The 18,633-nt window shown below is 41.1% G+C and overlaps 2 protein-coding genes across 2 annotated transcripts in view; both read left to right on the plus strand.

The window, feature by feature from the left end:
• LMNB2 (lamin B2) overlaps positions 1-14,882 on the plus strand; it is a 36,998-nt gene extending 22,116 nt beyond the window's left edge. The window contains exons 5-12 of the mRNA XM_053965776.1: positions 914-1,084; positions 4,185-4,310; positions 4,508-4,728; positions 5,298-5,589; positions 6,083-6,190; positions 6,995-7,114; positions 8,513-8,614; positions 9,728-14,882. Coding sequence (XP_053821751.1) covers positions 914-1,084; positions 4,185-4,310; positions 4,508-4,728; positions 5,298-5,589; positions 6,083-6,190; positions 6,995-7,114; positions 8,513-8,614; positions 9,728-9,769 — 1,182 coding nt within the window. The 3' untranslated portion in view covers positions 9,770-14,882. The remainder of the gene's footprint in view (positions 1-913; positions 1,085-4,184; positions 4,311-4,507; positions 4,729-5,297; positions 5,590-6,082; positions 6,191-6,994; positions 7,115-8,512; positions 8,615-9,727) is intronic.
• A 1,289-nt stretch (positions 14,883-16,171) lies between these two features.
• TIMM13 (translocase of inner mitochondrial membrane 13) lies at positions 16,172-16,977 on the plus strand. The gene is made up of 3 exons (XM_053965777.1): positions 16,172-16,447; positions 16,600-16,668; positions 16,744-16,977. The coding sequence occupies exons 1-3, from the start codon at positions 16,322-16,324 to the stop codon at positions 16,840-16,842; spliced, it is 294 nt and encodes a 97-aa protein (XP_053821752.1). The 5' UTR covers positions 16,172-16,321; the 3' UTR covers positions 16,843-16,977.
• Positions 16,978-18,633: the final 1,656 nt, after the last annotated feature.

Raw genomic sequence — 18,633 nt, forward strand, 5'->3', positions numbered from 1 at the left:
GTATGTGTTAGCCTGCTATGACTCCAGTCTAGCAGAATTAAGCCTTGCTTCACTTGCTATTGTTCCTCATGGCCCTGCTGCTAACTTCAGGCCTCCTCCCAGTACCCAGAACCACTCCTTGGTTGTTTGTCATGCCCTGAAGGAAGAAATTATTTTTCTCATACCACACATTCAGACTTGGCCAGGTCTCTGCATGAATAAGTGCATGAGTAAGTCTTACCTTACTAGTTTGCAACCAGTGTTCTTAAGCACAGAAAACTCATACAATTCTAAAAATGAGAATTTCTTAGTGCAAACTCTGATCATAAAAAATTATGTCTTCAGGATTTCTTAGATTGCTGCTTTATTAACACTGTAATCAAAATCTAGTAAGAAAGTGTCATCAAGTATATAGAACATGGATGAGACCCACATATGCTCAAGAGTGAAATTTGAAGATGCCGTTCTTCCTCTATAATTTTTTTAATATATATGATGTTCACAAATGGTGTTAATTTTCATTTGATTCTTTGTAGACTGCTGTTGTAATGTCAGGATGCTTATTGAGAAGCACAGGGTTTGTAGTGAAGCATATGGAATCTCTTTGCTATGTAAAAATTGATGGTGTTTTCACCTCCCTTCCCCCCATGTTGACTTTTGCAGCATAAACCAGCCCCTTACTTAGACAGTATATGGTTGTTTTTGAAGCTGGTGTTAAGTTGGATCACTTTGAAGAATTACATCCTGACAAATGAGAACAGTAACTTGAATCTGTTAGTGCAAGCAGCAATTCCCAGGCTTAAATGCCTGTAATACTGTAGCTCCATTCTGCTAAATAGTTAGTACTGCAGTAGTTAATTGTTGTCTGAATGTAACTGCTTGTACTGTTTACCTTAGTGTGGGAATTTGTCCCTCTTCTTTTGTGTGTATGTAGGAAATAAGGGAAACAAGAAAACGACATGAACATCGTTTGATTGAGGTGGACACAAGCCGCCAACAGGAGTATGAATCCAAAATGACTCAGGCTCTGGAGGATCTGCGAAATCAACATGATGAACAAGTCAAACTGTATAAGATGGAGCTGGAGCAGACATATCAGGCTAAGGTAACAACTGCTGTCCACAGCACTGTCAGACTGGAAGCCCAGTTTTTGAGATAGAAACCATTTTTACCAGCTCTACTGGTCTTAAGGAGACAAGTAACTATAATTTGAGGAAGTTTGTCTTAGTGTTCAAATGCTTTTCGTGGGACTTGTGTGAAGGTGCATTTCCAGGGAGGTTATAGCCAGCAAGCAATAGCTTTAGCCAAGAGAGGTCAGTTAGTGAGAAAACATGTGGAGCTGTTGTTGGTCTCTGCAGAAGACACAGTGGGAATAGTGGATGTCACACAGTAGCTGATTAGACAATGTCTTCTGCTATAAGGGTTCTTTTCTTACATCAGTAGATCCAGTTTTTCTTCACAAATGGAGGGGGTTGGGAAAACTTGCAATACGTGCAATATGTTGTGCATAAGAAGCTGGAGGGGGGGATTGGAGAGCTTGGAAGTGGATGTGTCTCAGTATGGGCTTTTGCTTGGATGCAGTGAGCTTGCAAACTAATACAGACACACTGGAAAGGGGCTTCTTATCTAAGGGTGCATTGTCACTTTGCTCTTACTGTGGCTGTTGCAGTGTTCTTAATCATGCCAATACACTTTTAAAAATGTCTAAGCCTTGCAACATTTCAATGGTCTAAGATAGTTCTGAACTGGAAAATTACTAGATGCAGCTGTGAATTCTTTGGTGACAGGGAAACTTCAGGCAAGATATCAGATCTTTCTTGACCAGCTTTGATGATGAAAACCATGGTATGTAATTTGGAAATCACAGAATTGTAGAGTGGTTTGAGCTAGAAGGGACCTTTAAAAGCCATCTAGTCCAGCCCCTTGCCTTGAACAGGAATGTCTTTAAACTAGACCAGGTTGCTCAGAGCCCCATCCTGGCAATTCTTGTTGTTGAAAGTACTTGTCAATAGTTACAGTCACTTCTTGTTCTCTTTTGCTGGAAGAATGATGGTACTGCTTACATTGTTCTCTCCCAGCCTTCCCTGAGACTCCCTTTGAATTCTTTGGGTTGATGATTTGGTTTGAGAAATACTGATCTACAAATATTTAACTATTACTTACAGCAGCAACCCTAGAGATAATAGATACTAAAACCCCAAAATTAAAATTAAAACACCCAACACAATTGACAGGGTTGGAATTATTCACAGAACTCTGGAACATGTAATACTTAATACAAGGAGCTATTTGGATTGACTTGTCACAGTCTGAAGGAGGTCCAGGATAGAAGATGCTTAGTAGAAAAAAAAAAAAATAAAAGGATGCAATATACAGACTTATAGAATGAAAAAGTGCTAAGCTTTGAACAGGGGAATGAACAAATTAAGCTGCTTTTTCCCTGCATAGAGGTGGTTGTTATCAGTGAAGTTGGAGTATGGAGGGTAAGGGGTTTAGCTGTGAACTTAATTCTGTGATTTCTGAACAAAGACGTGTCCCTGTTAGAGAGCCAGAGCTGGGGAGGATTATTATGTCAAAGCAAATCATTAGGTTTAGCTACTGAGCAACTAGAGGATGAGATGGTCTTGGGTAAAAGCTCACTTCTTGCACAGGGCGGTTTTGGAGTGGCTGGAGAAAGTCCAAACGAGACCACAAAAGTCATCCTGAGTACTGGAGCACCTCTTATGGAGAAAGCTGGGGTGTTCAGCTTGAACAAGAGAATTCTCCAGGGAGACCTTATTGTGACTTTTCAATACTTAAAAACGGCTTCTAAGAAAGATCATTATGGTCTGTGATATTAAGCAATAGAAATCCTAAGTATGCGTACTTGGCAGTATGCCAGCATGACTGTAAGGTAGTGAATGGTTGTCAGACTTCAAATATTTTTTTAGTTTTAAACTTTACAAGAAGTAATGGAGTGTGTAGTTGAAGTTCCTTCAAAATCTGTAGCCTAAAGAAGGCTCTGTGTGTGCTGCTCAGAACCTAGTGAACAGCAGAGCTAGTGAAGATTGATTTTGTAAATCTTTGTGCTGTGTGGCTAAAGAACATCTTCTGCCTGTAACTGTTCTTAGAATTAGATCAGTTTAGTTTTTGAATGGATTCCATGGTGTGGCAAAATTGTTGAAATCCAGCTCTGAGGCATGCAAAGGATGGCTTTTCTAGCTCTCTGCTTTCATGAAACTTACCATGTAAGAGTTCTGGTTTTGCTCTGCTTTGGTTAAAATTAACCACTAGAAATTAAGCTTGTTCACTAGGTGAATTTAACAAAAAATTAAAACCAAATAGTTTATTGGCAACTATTACGAAAAGAGAATAAAACCAAACCCATTGTTTTGCCTCTGGGACAGGATGTCACCTGGAGTGCCATGAGTAGTTTTATTTGCAAAGGTACTACAGAGTTGACAGAGACAATTTAGAGTGGGAAACAAGTCATGCATGAGAAAATTTTAAGTAAAACTTCACCTAGAAAAGAGATACATTGAGAGAAGTGAAAGATACAGTGGATGTCTGTAAAGGGATAAATAGCATGGGGGAAGGTGAATGAGGAGTGGTTGTTATTTTTCCAGTAGGAGCAGGGGCAGTGAATGTCCAGTGAGAATGTCCAGATAGAGAAGAAACAGAAAGTATTGTTCTTTAATATAGACCTAAACTCATTGCCCCAAAAATTCAAAAAGCAGAGACAAATTCCTGCCTGAGAAATCCACTGAGAGATAGTAAGCAGTAAAATATTGTCCCTGACTGAGAAAGTCCCTGAGTTGCACATAGCCAGCAGAGACATAATACCCGTGAAATATTTTATTGAGTTTGTCTCTGGGCCTCCAGGGAACTGTTGGACCAGGACATGAATTAGGTAGGCAGCCTTTGCTGTCACCCAGTGTGATTTGCCTTAGGACAAACAAGCAGAGCACATGGTCAGCTTTTTTGGAAATTAAGGTTGCTTGTATAATGGGAGGGCTAATAGAGTATTTTTTTAATAGCATAAGTGAATCCTGAAATACATTTTCCTTCAGTCCTTAGGGCATTCCTTAATGTTATGCAGTGCTTATCCTAAACTTACCAGACCATTTAAAATTTTCTAAAATTAAATAGATGCTATTTTTTTACCAAAAGGATATTTCAGGATTTCTAACTCAGTACATGTGAGCTATATAAAGCTTTCATTCCAGCTGGAGAATGCCAAATTGTCCTCTGACCAAAATGACAAAGCTGCTGGTGCAGCTCGAGAGGAGCTGAAGGAGGCTCGCATGAGGATAGAAGCTCTCAGCTACCAGCTTTCCGGTCTTCAGAAACAGGTAAAGGGACTAAACTGGCTTTCATCTCAAACACACAGCTGTTTTGTGTGAATATATTAACATTTCTGACCCTTCATATTTTCTGAATTTTGCACAGAGAAATCTTTGTTAAGTTCATTTGGGAGGGAGAAGGGTTTTAACTTTTTGAGTGGACCTGCATGGATGCCAGGTGGCCTTTTCTTGTGCTGTGTGCCCAGGCCAGTGCAGCAGAAGATCGCATTCGGGAACTGGAGGAAATGATGGCTGGCGAGCGGGAGAAGTTTAGGAAGATGCTGGATGCAAAGGAGAGGGAAATGACAGACATGAGGGACCAGATGCAGCTTCAGCTTACGGAGTACCAAGAGCTGCTTGATGTTAAATTAGCCCTGGACATGGAGATCAGTGCTTACCGAAAACTCCTGGAAGGAGAAGAGGAAAGGTGTGTAAAGATTCCACTTTCTTTTCTAAGGACTCTTAAGTGTTACTTTCATTTCTTGCCCTTATTTTTTTACCACTTGAACAGGAATGCCCAGATTACGTTTCACTGAAATTATATTGGTTTCACACCACAATGCTGTTGCATGGAACACTTGTTCTCAACTGAACACTGTGGTTATTTTGGGTTTTTTGTAAAGGTCTTGGAGTACAGTGAAATATATCATTCTGTGCTTGATCTTCATATCATCTTTTTACTTAAATGCTTGTACTTCTATGGTTTTAAATCATGAGGCTCAAGAATAGTGTGTTCAGTAGTAGCTGTACTGGAGGGAAGGGTTAAGGGTTCTGTGTTGCTCTCAGTAGCACTGCTTTCCATGTCACATGGACATACTGCCAGAACATTCCTCAGGATTGTTTTAGCCCCCTCCTCCTCATGTATGCAGTCCTCTTGACATACAGAGTGAGAATGCTGTCAGCCTTGGAGTGCATTACAGTCTGGTTACTTGAGGATATTGTAGGTTTTTGGTTCTCTGGGTGAGTTAATTCAAATGCTTTCTTTGTTGTGTTAAGGTTGAAGCTCTCTCCAAGTCCCTCCTCCCGTGTCACAGTCTCTCGGGCTACCTCCAGCAGCAGCAGCAGCAGCACTTCACTTGTTCGCTCTTCCCGAGGCAAGAGAAAACGCATAGAAGCAGAGGAGCTTTCCGGCAGTGGAACTAGTGGGATCGGCACTGGAAGTATCAGTGGCAGCAGCAGTAGCAGTAGCTTTCAAATGTCCCAGCAAGCTTCAGCTACAGGAAGTATCAGCATAGAAGAGATAGACCTGGAGGGCAAGTATGTTCAGCTTAAGAACAACTCAGAGAAGGTGAGCATCAGCAGAACTCATAGAAAACAAGCAGGAACTAAATTGAGATGATACACAGCCCTTTGCAGCATGAGTCGGTTTGGCCACGTGGAGAGCAGGAGCAGCATCTCAAGGTGCAGCATCCTGCAGGAATTAATGTGGGCTTTGAAAAGTTGAACATAATGGTGGGCTAACATGCTGCAGGAAGATAATACAATTTGTGTCCCAGATGTATAAATGTGTGCTGGGACATTTCTCACAGAAACAGCCTGTTGTCTAGCAGAACTTTGTTGTGTGAAATGGCTGTCTTTTAAAATCTTGCTGAGTGATCGTACGGATTTACACTTCAGACTCTGACTGGATATAGGCAAATACTTTCAAGGTAGACTGCAAATGTTTAACAACCATATAGATAAATTTATATTCCCATTATTTTAATAACAAAGACCTAGATTCTGATGCCTATTTGTTCTGTTTTCTTCACTCTGAATAACTTTCTGACTCTCTCCATTAGGATCAGTCTTTGGGTAACTGGAGACTGAAAAGACAAATTGGAGATGGAGACGAAATTGCTTACAAATTTACTCCTAAGTATGTCCTCAGAGCTGGGCAGACTGTTACAGTAAGTTGCATTTACAGTATGTCAACAACATATTCTTCTGTTGATGATGTGGCAGTTGGAAATCTTGAACTCTGGTACAGCTTGATTTGATTTCATGGGTCTCACTCTAGAGGAGCAGGATTTCAGTTATAAAAACACAAAACAAAAAAATGAATTTCTATATTAGTACTTCAGTATTTAAGACTATTTTTTGGGCACATAGAAAGTAGAAGAAAAAGGTATTTTGGGGGATTAGTCAAGAACTATTTGTTGCTAAACACCTTTGCCCAGGTTTAGAACCCTAATCCTGCTCAACCTCTTAAAGAATTGAGAACAGTTCAGAGCGTTCATCCAAACTGTAGGTAAGACTGGACATTCTTAGCATTAACTGTAGTTAATGCTGTAGAACAGCTGCTTTTCAATAATTTTGCATTTTATTTTCAGTCTGCAACAGAAGTTCATTAGGAAGAAACAAATGTATCTTTTAATCACTTGCAGCTATTTCTACTTAAGTATCAATTGTTCAGATAGGGATAAAAGATTAAGTTGATGCACTACATGCTGCTTTTGGCCTTGCCTCCATACAGTATGGTTACTGAGACAGTGGTAGGATAAGTTTGTTCAGAAAAGAATTCATGACTGCAATATTAGTTTTTTTTAATACCTTACTACAAGTAATAGTGTAGTTAAAATTAGGGTAAAACTGCCATTGGAATTCAGAAAAGAAACCTAGTACGTAGAGAGAAGTAGGAGAATTAGGGGGATATATATATTTAAAAGAAAAAATTGGATAAACAGCTAATTGCAGATTGTCATCCTCTCTAGATCTGGGGTGCAGATGCAGGTGTATCTCATAGTCCCCCTTCTGTTCTCGTGTGGAAGAATCAAGGCAGCTGGGGCACTGGTGGAAATATACGCACTTACCTCGTCAACTCTGAAGGAGAGGTAGGCTGTGTCCATGGGTTGGATTATCTCCCAAACTCTTAATTTGAGGGTGGGGTGACATGACACAATGACAAAATCCCAATTGTAAGATCTCTGCTGTTGTCTTCTAATATGACAGTTTATAACACTGAAATAATTACATATTATTTATGTACATATCTCTGGCATTTTTGGGATATTTTTGAAAACTGTGATCATCATGATTATGCCCATAGACACTTATTTCCTGTTTAGAAGAATACCCTGCTAGTATAGAATTTGTTTGGAATTTGAGTAGAAGAATAATCTTTCAGAAGAATAAAAGAAAAGAACCATTTCTGACAATTCACAGTTCCATTATATAGTCCCTATGATGTTCTGAGGTGCAATGTAAATATTAATGTAAGAAGATAATTGTCCTATCCATGTTAGAAACATATCATAAGTTCTCATTTGGCAGAGGTTCCTGAGCATTCTGCATTGTCCTACATCTGCCCACAGTTAATTTTTTTAAAACCATCTCTGCAGATGACTTTTGCAAGGGAGAATCATGCCTTGACTGTTACTCATAACCATACCATTATCCCAACAATCTGATAACAGTAGGAAAAGGAAACAGACCACAGTTGTATCAGTTTTTGTGTTGCCTTTCTCGCAGTTTTCAGGAAGAACTTTGTGAGCAGGATGAGGCAGAAGGGGGGTAATTTGTACAAATAGAAAGCTAATGCTTTCCATATTCAAACTGTGTGGTCAAACCAGTATCTGAAAAAGTTTCAAATCCATGTCTGTTTTCATTCCGTGCTTAGGAGTGTATGTTGAGGGCAACTTTTTCCACAATTAGAGATTTTCACCTGTGATTTCTATGGTGCAAGTAGGCAGAAGAATTTTTTACTATTTAGAAGTGTTAAAAATAATTTAGTAATAAAGGAAGCTTCCTGGAGTTTCTTTAGTGCCTGGCTTGTAAAACCATGCTGATAACCAATGTATGCAATTAACACTGGATATTTATTAGAAACTGGGAATATTCTTTTATGTTGTGTAATCATACTGAGAAAGTTTCGTTTCTCACATTACACTGTATCTCAGACAGCTCCTACCTGTGTCTGCTGTGACCTTGTGTAAAATTGACTACAATCACCTGAACCATGTCTGCTTCCTCTTAAATCCCATGAAAAAAAATGAAAAAAAATAAAGCGACTGAATTACATTACCATGCCTTTTAGTGCACAGAAATAGGAATGATGTTGTTGTGGTTTGCAGGATATTGCTGGTATTTGCTTGCATAGCTAGTGGTTAAATCTAGGCCGAGTTGCTTTAAACTCTTCAAAATTTAATAAGGATATTATATTGATGATATAGCAAAAACTTAACAGATAGATAAAGACTCCTGGCCATCTCCTTATCTGTCATTTTGTGTAGGAAGTTGCAGTGAGAAGTGTTACTAAATCAGTAGTCGTGCGAGAGAATGAAGAGGAAGAAGACGAAGCAGAATATGGAGAGGAAGACCTTTTCAACCAACAGGTAATAAGATACAAACCAGATGTTTAACTTGTGCCTCATTAGTTGGATCAATCAGGCATAAGATTTAGTGGGGGGATCCCCCTTCAACTTTTGTCAACTCTGAGCTTCCTAGTCCTTTCTTCCTTTCTTCCAGTGGTTGCTTGCAACATTGCAGTGCACCAAGAGAGGACAATGTGAGCTGTGCTGCCAGGAATTACTGCTGGGATCCATCCTGGTACAGCTCAGGCAGTGGCTGATGCCAGCTCAGGGTATCTGTGCTTCAGATCACACAGTTTCAGCATTAGCAGGCAGTGTTCCTCCCAGTATCTGCTGCCTTGTGCAACAGAACTGGGGCACTCTTACTGGAAGCAGGATATTACCAGATAACCACTGGAAACCAGGGATGGGGGTGCTTCTCTTGCTGCAAGCTTCAGTTTATTGGTTTATTTTCTGACGCTATATAGCTTCTACATCTGAAAAAAACTTGTTTTTTCTTAATAATATCACATTTATATTTTGATAACCTTTGGTTTAATAATGTTAAATAAGCGACCAGCAGTTGACAGAGCAAAAAAAGGAGAAAGATATATAGGTGATACCAGAAAATATTTTAAATTTTAAACTTAAGGGATTTGTTCTTCTGATCAATGGCCATTAGTAGGTCTTCTCACAAATAACCCATTCTGCGCAGGTTTGCAGGTGAGTTCTCAAAGTTTTTTTGGTCCCGAAGATTAAGCAGCATATTTGTAGTATAAAACAACTGATTTTTCTTACCCCAAAAAAACCAGCTATACAGCAGAGATCGCTCTCAAACAAAATCAGCATTTGAAATACAGAAACTTGCTGGTCTCTAGCTAATGACATCACCATTTTCATTTGTCATCTGTATCATTGTTGGAAATATGGAGACTAACCAGTCAACCCGTTGCAGGAAACCACAACCAGACGAGCAATGTGTCAGTCCTGGCAGCAGACTGGGGCATGTACTCTACTTCCTCTTATGGAGTGATGTTCCCTTAATGTAACTAAACTACTAAAAAAGTGCTTTTGGCAACTGAGATGATAACCAGAGTTTAGGCTTGCAATCTGAATAGCTGGTAAGAACTGAATTCAACTCTGTCTATCTTATTTTAGGGTGATCCCAGAACAACCTCTAGAGGATGCTCAGTGATGTGAAGAAAGAAGAAAGAAACTATTATTTACGCTTTTCCCCCTTCATTTATTTCCTTTTATTTTTGCTATTTTTTCCTTCCAGAGCCACTGAAAACTATTTTTATATGCATCACCTGATTTCTTTGACATTTACTCCTTGGTACATTTTTATAAAAAAATTCAAAAAAACTTTACTGAACAAAACTGCCAGGATTTTTAATAGATTTCTTTATTTTTCCCTCTTTGTTGAAACACTGTATTGGAATACAATATTTTTTCCCCATACAGAATTTAAAGTCTTACATAGAAACCTAAAGCAGAAAAGAGATTTTTAGCTAAAATGAGATGAGACTCCTTGAGTGTACGGTAAATCTAGAATTACATAGATAACCAGTATAATACCCCCAGAAAAAAAGTTTAATGAAGTGTCCCTGGGAAAGATTCACAGAGTGTTTCCTCAGCAGTTGTAGAAAAGCTAGTATTTTGCCTGGTATCCTCAGCAATTCCCAGCTTAGGAAAATTAGACCACAGATTCATTCAAAGTGCTGCTCCACAACTGCAATGACACAGGGAAGCTTCATTTTAGGCATTTTTGACTCAGGACCATGCCATTGTGTCTTTCTCGAACATTTGACAGCCTAATGGTAAAACATCTGGGTCTGTCACACCTGAGCTCCATGTCATCATTTCAGAAGTTGAATGGTGGGTTCTGCTTCCTGAATATACACACCATCGTAAGTTGGAAGTGTCAAACCCAGAGGATGAACTGTTTGATTTTTAGGGGATTTTGCCATTGTCACAAGTTAAATCATGGACACAGATTGTGGTATTCAGTATTTATAATTTAATCCTTTTGACATATTCAACTTTTTAAATGTTTGATTAAGATTTTAGAAGTAAAACATATTTATACTTTTGGCAGTGATAAAGGTTAACCAATGTAAATGTTGACCTTTTTAATCAGAGTTAGATATAGCTTGTTCATACTTCTCTTAGTTTCAAAGGGGCATTATCAGGTATCCCAAGGAGCAATATTTGCAAAATAGAGCAGAAATAGTTGAATGATTTTTAAACAGTTCAAAGGAACTGCCTCTGTAAAGGATGTAAGCAACGCAGCAGTTCAAGTGCTCAAAGCAAAGTCTAACAAGGAGTGAAGGGAGAATGATGTTTTTTATAAAAAATGCATTGTATGGGTAGCAGGTGATTTTTATTTTAATAGGATGCATTTTTTATCTGATAGTGTCCATTTAGCTTAAGGTTTCTGCCACTGCATTTCTCTGGAGATAACTCTGAATCCCATAAGGGCTAGTGTTCATCTCTAAGCACGAGGAAAAATACTTGACTGTTCCAAAGAATGCAAATGTTTTTTCAACTACTAGCTGAAAAACAAACTTAGTAGTTTGGATACAAAATTTGGACACCATTTGATTCCAGCATAGAATCCTGTTTTTACCTGCACTCTTGAATTCTGATCGTGTCATTCAAAATGTTAAAACTCATCAGACAAGTGACAAAGTGTGGATGTTTTTGGTGGCTTTTGGACATTATGTTCTCTGAACAGTATCGAGACTGACAGATATAACCTAGAAAGTTGGTTTAGTGGCTCGGATTGATGGCTTTGTTATGCAAGCAGAGTGGGAACAAAAGGGGCTTTAAGCTTCAGGATTTATTTTGTCATTTAAAAATAAAGATGCTACTTTTCTCTCCTTGAGTGAGATAACTGAGTTGCTGAAGTTAAGCTAATAGACATTTAGAATTACGTTTTAATCCATTATCAGAAGACCCATTACAAAAAAACGGGATAAGTATTGGGCTGTTTGGGCTGATGGGATAACTGCATTAATGTACTTGGCCATCTTTCTAATGTAATTTTCCCACTCTGCTTGTGTAGAAGGTTAAATATGTAGTAAATCATGTCTCTCTCTCTCTCTCTCTGTAAGATGTATCTAGTGAAATTATGTTTCTCAGACATACTGTTACAATTACCTTTTCTAAATTCATTGTTATGCAAATGAATGCAATCAATATAAAGTTATTTTTGCAACACACCTTCCAACCACTGGACACCATTTCCCCTTTTTGACCCACAGCTTCTATAAGATACTGACATAGTGTTTGAGGGCTTTTTTTTTTCCCCTAAATATATTTCCTATATATTTTTTTTTTACATGGGCCAGTTTTCAGACTGCTTATTCCTTTAAGATGTCCTGTAAATTTAAGATTATTTTGTAATCTTAAATACTAAAGTAATGAATATGTAGTTAATTTACTTTTTTTTTCTGTGGTTTTTGGTTTGTTTGTTTCCCGTAAAGAATGGCCTCAGAAAGGCAGCTCAAATGAAGAAAAACCTCTTGCTACCTGAGCCATAGTTTTCCTAACAGCTACTGTATGAGGAATGTGTCTTCTTGTAGTCTTAAGAACTGGTGCTTGCAGATCTCTTGTAATGAGCACTGTGCCCTTGAGTAACAGTCTGCAGAATTTGTCCTTAGAATTGGAACTGTGTCCTTTAACTTTGGAAACAGCTTATTTGATTCTTTGGGACCATGCTTAGGTGTATACAGGTCAAATAAACCTGTGTTGACGCTGTGGGAAAAGCCAAGTCTGAATGTGGATGATTCTGTTACCACAGTGCTTTTTAATAGGCTACTACAAATATGATAAATAACTCCTGGCTGTAAATTACAAGACACAGAAGAACTACTGTATTCTATGTACTTTGTTTTTTGTGTTGCCTTCTCCAGACACCATCCCGGCTTCTTGCTTTTGATGCTGAGCTTCAGTCTAACAGTGCTGTTCCAGCCAGACTGGAAGGCAGTTTTGTGGGTTTACTGCTCCAAAAAGCATAGGGTTTTTTTTTTTTGTTTGTTTGTTTGTTTTTTCTGTCTTTCCAAGATTTCTTTCCATTTTCAGGATATTTAAAGGTTTTGTTTTTTTTTTTTTCAAATAAAATCCAGTGTCTCCGTGCCCCCTTTTTCTCTTTGATCCTGTATATGAACCAGTGTTGACGAAATTAGAACGTGGACAGCAGTTCTACTTCAGTGCTGGTACCTGGCATAAAGCTTGAAGGAGAAATAGATTTTACTTGTCTGGAGAAAAATGATTAAACAAAGCTTTTGTCAGAGTAGTTACTTGAGCATAACTATCCATATGGATGTTCTTATTCCAGAAATATAACCTTACTCTGAATGAAATAGTAAATAGTTTTTCCTATGTGTAGCTCATAACAGAATATCATATAAAATGCAATAAGCACATCCTGCCACATGAAAATGATTGTCTCAGAACAAGTCCATCCATCTGCAGGCCTGTCAGGAATGTGGTGCCTTCTGGAGTGAGGTGTGGTCTCAGAGTCCCTGGCATTTCATGCCATTTTCTTTCCCTTGCTTCTCATTTGTTGCTTTAACTGTTGCATTGCAGTGATGTACTCCAAGGAGTGGAGTGGCTGGGATTCCCTTTTTCCTGAACATCCGGATTTCCCGTGATTCCTTTGCTGCCACAGGTGTATTTCCTGTTCCCTTTATTGCTTCACAGCTCTGTTTCCAAGCAGGTCTCTTTATGCCTACATGGGGCTCCAGCTTGGCTCTGACAGAACCCATCATTTGCACTGACATGTTGCTCACTTATCTTCAGCTCTGTGTTACCCTTAGAAGAGCAGTTGGCTGCATAGTCTGTGTTTGTAGCAGGAATCAAAAGTCTCAGGAAGAATATAAATATCTGCTTCCTGTGATGTAAAAGCCAGCTGAGTATGTGTGCAAGCTGACAGCAGTGTGGGAATTGTACTGTAGTGTGAAAGGAGATCACTGTGTGGTGTCCTCGAGCAATGGGACACTTCATGTTCAGTTCAGGGATCTTACTGGGTTTTATACATCCTTTTTCTTTTTTATGCTCATTCTGTATAAAGGCCCTTTAACTGCAATCTTAACATAGGTTGCAGGTTAGAAGAGACCTGTAAAAATCCTCTCTACACCCCAGGACCTTGGAGAATCTGTTACCTTTATGCACATCAGAAAGGTTTTGATGCTGCAGGAAAATATGTGTGCTGTATGTTCTAGATCTCTTGTAGCCACTTCTCTCATGTCTTCACTGTTAAAACCATTTTATCTCTTCTTTCTGTATCTTCTTTTGAAAGTCTTATCTCTAAACAAAGGCATATCCATATTTTATCCTGCATTTTACTGACACTGTTGGGTCTAAACTCTGTGTGAGCAAAACCTTGTGAACCAGTGAGTGGAAGGTGAGATAGTGATTGCATTTTTCAAAGCACTGTTTTAGCTGAATGTCGGGACAAATTATATTGGAGAGATTGTTTTCTCATTATATTGGCCTGGGAAACAGAATTTTTATTTTCCCTTCAATATGCTTAGCTTTAAACCAGTTTAAAATTATTTAAAGGTGTTTGTTTTTTTTTTTTATACAACACCATATTTACATGCAATTATTATTTGTAAACAAATGCTTTTCTTGAAATGCTAAGGTCTAGAGTGAAAAAGATGCAAAAGACTCCATTCAGAATAGCACAAGTAGTGAATTGACTTGGAGTTCCAGAAAAGATGTTGTTTATTGAACTTCCAGATTTTCTAGTTAGCTATTACTGAAGTGCCAAGTCCATCTTGGTAAGGCAGATGTTACTATATATTCAGCTACCCAGATCATTACACTAAAATTACAAGCAATAATCTATTTTGAGCAAGTTTAAGCTGAAATGCTTTCCATTTGGGCACAAAATACAGTTGATCTCTTTATTTTCATAGAGTGATGCCTTGTGACTTGAATTGTGATTTTTATTTTTAAATTTTTTTTAACAAAATTTTGATTTAGACAGATCTGGCTTGAGAGCACTGCAGTAACCGCCTCCAGTCAGCTCCTGCAGACGGGTTTTTGGAAGGTTCAAGTTTTTTAAATAGGGAATTATGAAAAAGGCTGTTAACAGAAACACAAAGACAAAACAATGAAAGTGTTCACTTGAAACTTAGAAAAACTACATCATGACCTAGACTTTATCATTTCAAAGTGGTTTGTTTCTTTTCTTTTTAGAATATGCATGCCAAATGTCTTGTCTTTTTCAATGATTTGTAATATACATTTTATGACTGGAAACTTTTTGTACAACACACTCGAATAAATGTTTTGCATTTTATTGGTTTCCTTCTGTCTATTACCCAACACACAGGTAGCATGGGCTATTTTAGATGATTCATCCAAGGAGGCCTTTAAGTGTGGAGAGAGGACACAAAGAGCTGCTGTCTGTGCTCCTAACAGTGATCAGCTGAATTGTGGCCCAGCAGGGATCTCAGGATGCGCTCCAGAAGCAAACGAACGTTTTCCTTAAACATGACGGAGTGCTGGTGGAACCTGCTGTCCCCTCTGATCAGTACCAACAAAAGCAGGGGGAAGAATATCTGGGGCTGGAGCAGATAAACCTTCCCTTGCTTTCTCATCACCACTGCACTGAAGGGGTTTTTCAATTTAACCTACTTGACGCTAAAAAAGAATGAGAGTAGAAACCAGTCCCTGGCAGGGATGGATTCTTAGGGATGGACAGAAGCATTGCCACGGGCTGATGCATTTGTCAGCCTGGCTCAGCTTCCAGCCCACTTTTGAGGATGGACTCAAAGGTTGGCTGGAAGCTGAACCAGACTGGCAAATTCATTTTAAAATTGCATTTTAAATTAATTTTAAACTTGTAACTTAAACTAATTTAATTTTAAACTTGTACCTTAAACTCATTTCATTTTAAACTTGTACCTTAGGTGGCTGCCCCATTGTTAGCACTAGCTGCTGATGCTTCTTGCAGAGTGGTAGGATTGCCTTCTGTTTGAAGTGGGTAGATCCAAAGACAGGATGATATGGTTTGCAATACTCTTGAGTGTGGGCTCGGGCTACTGACGATGAGCACAGTTTTGGCTTCAGCTTTGCTGTGGTACTCAGTGCCCTCATGCCATCTCCTACCTGCACATCACATCTCACCCATGAGAAAGAGCTCCGTAGCGTGGTCTTCTCCCATTCGCTTCTACTTCGACCCACAGCATTCTTATTTAATGGAAGGAAGTGTAATGAAGCTGACTTTAAGGGCATGGGCCTCTCACCCGAGTCACCTAAAGCAGAGGAAAGCCTCGAAGAACAGAAGGATGAATTCCAGAGAGAACCCATAGGGGAGTTTCTCTCTGCAGGGATCTCAGCAGAGCTGGTGTTTCACCACGGGGTGCAGCTGGGCAGCGTTTGTGTCTCTGGTGATACCGGTTTAAAGCCCCTTCCTGTTGCCCTCAGTTCGTGGGGCTGCGCTGACCCCTGGTACTCGAACCCTGCTGTCTGACCCGGGCCCAGCTCGGTCCCGTGGAGTCCCCTGGGAGCTCGCTCGGGGCCGCCTCCTCCGCGGCCGGCGGTGACAGCAGCGCTCGGGGACACGGGCCACGAGCGGCAGCGGGACGGGCGGCCCCGGGCCGCAGAGGCAGCCGGAGCGCTCAGTCCCGCCCGGCGGGAGGCGGAGGAAGCGCGGGGCCCGCCGGGAACCGCAGGCCGGGCGCCGCCATTTCTCCCGCCGGCAGCGCAGGGGCCTCGGCCGCGGTGACTCTGGGCATGGAGAGCGGCTTCGGCTCCGACTTCGGCTCCGGAGGAGGCGGCGGGGGCAAGCTAGACCCGGGACTCATCATGGAGCAGGTGAAGGTGCAGATCGCCGTGGCCAACGCACAGGAGCTCTTGCAGGTCAGAAGGGGCGGCGGGGCCGGGCGGGGGCTGTCTCGGTCCCGGTGCAGGTCGCGGGGGACGGCCAGGCCGCCCCGCTCCCCTCGCAGCAGGGGCGGCGGCTGCAGCCGGAGGCCCTGGACCGCGCTGCCACTCACGGGCTCTCTCCGCAGCGGATGACGGACAAGTGCTTTCGGAAGTGCATCGGGAAGCCCGGCGGCGCCTTGGACAACTCCGAGCAGGTGAGGACGGGCGGGAGAACTGGGCACCCGCGGCCCCTTAGCTCGGGGCTGCTGCTGAGGCTCTGTGTCCCGCAGAAGTGCATCGCAATGTGCATGGACCGGTACATGGACTCCTGGAACACAGTTTCGCGAGCCTACAATTCTCGGCTGCAGCGGGAGAGAGCCAACATGTGACGCCTGCCGGCCTGCGGGCCGAGAGGGACCATGTGGGGAAGGGACAGCGGCCAGTCCAGGTGGTTAGGGGTGAATCCTGCTGCCTTCCCAGCCCCTGCCATGGCAGAGCAATAAAACCTCGCTGAACCTTTTGCATCCATTGGCTTTTATTAGTACCAGCTGCAGGAGAGAGTGATTTTTTTTTTTTTTCTCCATGAGCTGCTTGGTTTACTTCTTGACCTTTCTAAGTGTCCAGACTGGCCCAAGGCATTGTATCAATTGATAAATCCCTGCTGAAAGGGCTGTGACAGGCAAGGAGCCTTCTGTGGAAAACAGGGGCCAGGCCAAGCCAGCAACACAGTACCCTTGCTTGGGATTCCAGCATGGACCCATCCATAAGGTTGTTACTCTGTCCCTTTTCATAAGTGGAAAAACTGACAGAAGATGGTCCACATGCCACCTTGGCTCTTTCATCGCTTAGATGTGTATAGCGCTTTGTGGGGCTGTCTTTGGGCTCATAGGCTTTGACTCAGCTCAAGCACAGTGTTGGGGAGCAGGACAGCCTCACAAATAGTTGTATGAGCACAGCTAGGGATGCAGGGTTGGGAAGTACTTAGATTCTTTTCTTTATAGAATAAAGTGTGTTGTGTGGCTGTGATACTCTGTGGTTTCTGGTTTGGCTCTGGCACAGATATTCCATCTTGGAGCCTATATCCTAAGCATAATTTTTTTGATGGAGGAGCATGTCTGCAACAGAGAATGTCGGTCTGCTTTGGAGCACAAATCTATTTTTGTGCTTCCACAGTGCTCCTGAAAAGGTGGGTTCATGCTGTCTGGTCAGCAGTGCTTACAACAGCTGGAAGAGGAGAGTGTTGGAGATCAACAGCGCCCATGTAGTGAGGTTTTTTGGTTTTTTTTTTAATCCTTTCTTTTGAAGCTCTTTTGTATTTTATAAAAGATTTCATGGTTTGCTGGACACAGAGACAGACTGGAAGAATGACATCTCTGTACCTGCTAGGACATTCACAGGGATATCATAGAACCTAAAGTGTCCTCACACCAGGTATAATATGAGGATATATTTGAGTATTTGGACTTACTGAAACTGGAGTTTCCTTTCTACACTTAAGAATGACTACTTGAAAAAAAAAGTGCTTTCAGATATGTTTGCTTAGGGAGCTTTTTACTTTTCTTTAAGGCTGTATGAATTCTGTGGTACTGGCTGTGCAGCAGTCCCATTTCATTCATGGGAGCATCCCACAGGTGTTCTAGCCATGAATCTGAACCCATCTGGAGCTGAGCCATGCCTGGAAGCCAGGTCTCCCACCTAGCTGCTGCTCTGTCTCAGAAATTTGCAGATCTTGCTGTCAGTGGGCTTGGGATGGAGGAAACCTCTTGTTATGCCCAGATGCAGAACTTGGCGCGCCAAAAATGAGGAAGGGGTTTGGGGTACAAGCAGCTGTTCAGTTTTGGTGGCTGAATCGATGGGGATGTGTCTAAGTCTGCTTTGCCCAAGACTCGGCACATGAACTCTGCTGCAGTTCTTTGCTTGTGAACAAATTTGTCTATGTGTCTTATCCTGGCTGGTAGGACCTGACAAGTGTACTTTGCATTGCTATCTCAGCAATTTAAATTTTTCCCACCTAGCTTAGACAGACAGTGGTCTGTGTGGCCATTCCTTAATCTTTGCCAGTTTAATCACCTGTTACCTAATGCAGAAGGAGGTGCGGGGGGGTGTGTGAAAAGCCCCTCCTTATACTCTAGTGCAGGTCAGCGTTTGTGCAGTCTGAACTCCCAAGTGTTCTAGTCCTG

Source organism: Vidua chalybeata, chromosome 27, assembly GCF_026979565.1.
Source record: "Vidua chalybeata isolate OUT-0048 chromosome 27, bVidCha1 merged haplotype, whole genome shotgun sequence".
Taxonomy (NCBI): domain Eukaryota; kingdom Metazoa; phylum Chordata; class Aves; order Passeriformes; family Viduidae; genus Vidua; species Vidua chalybeata.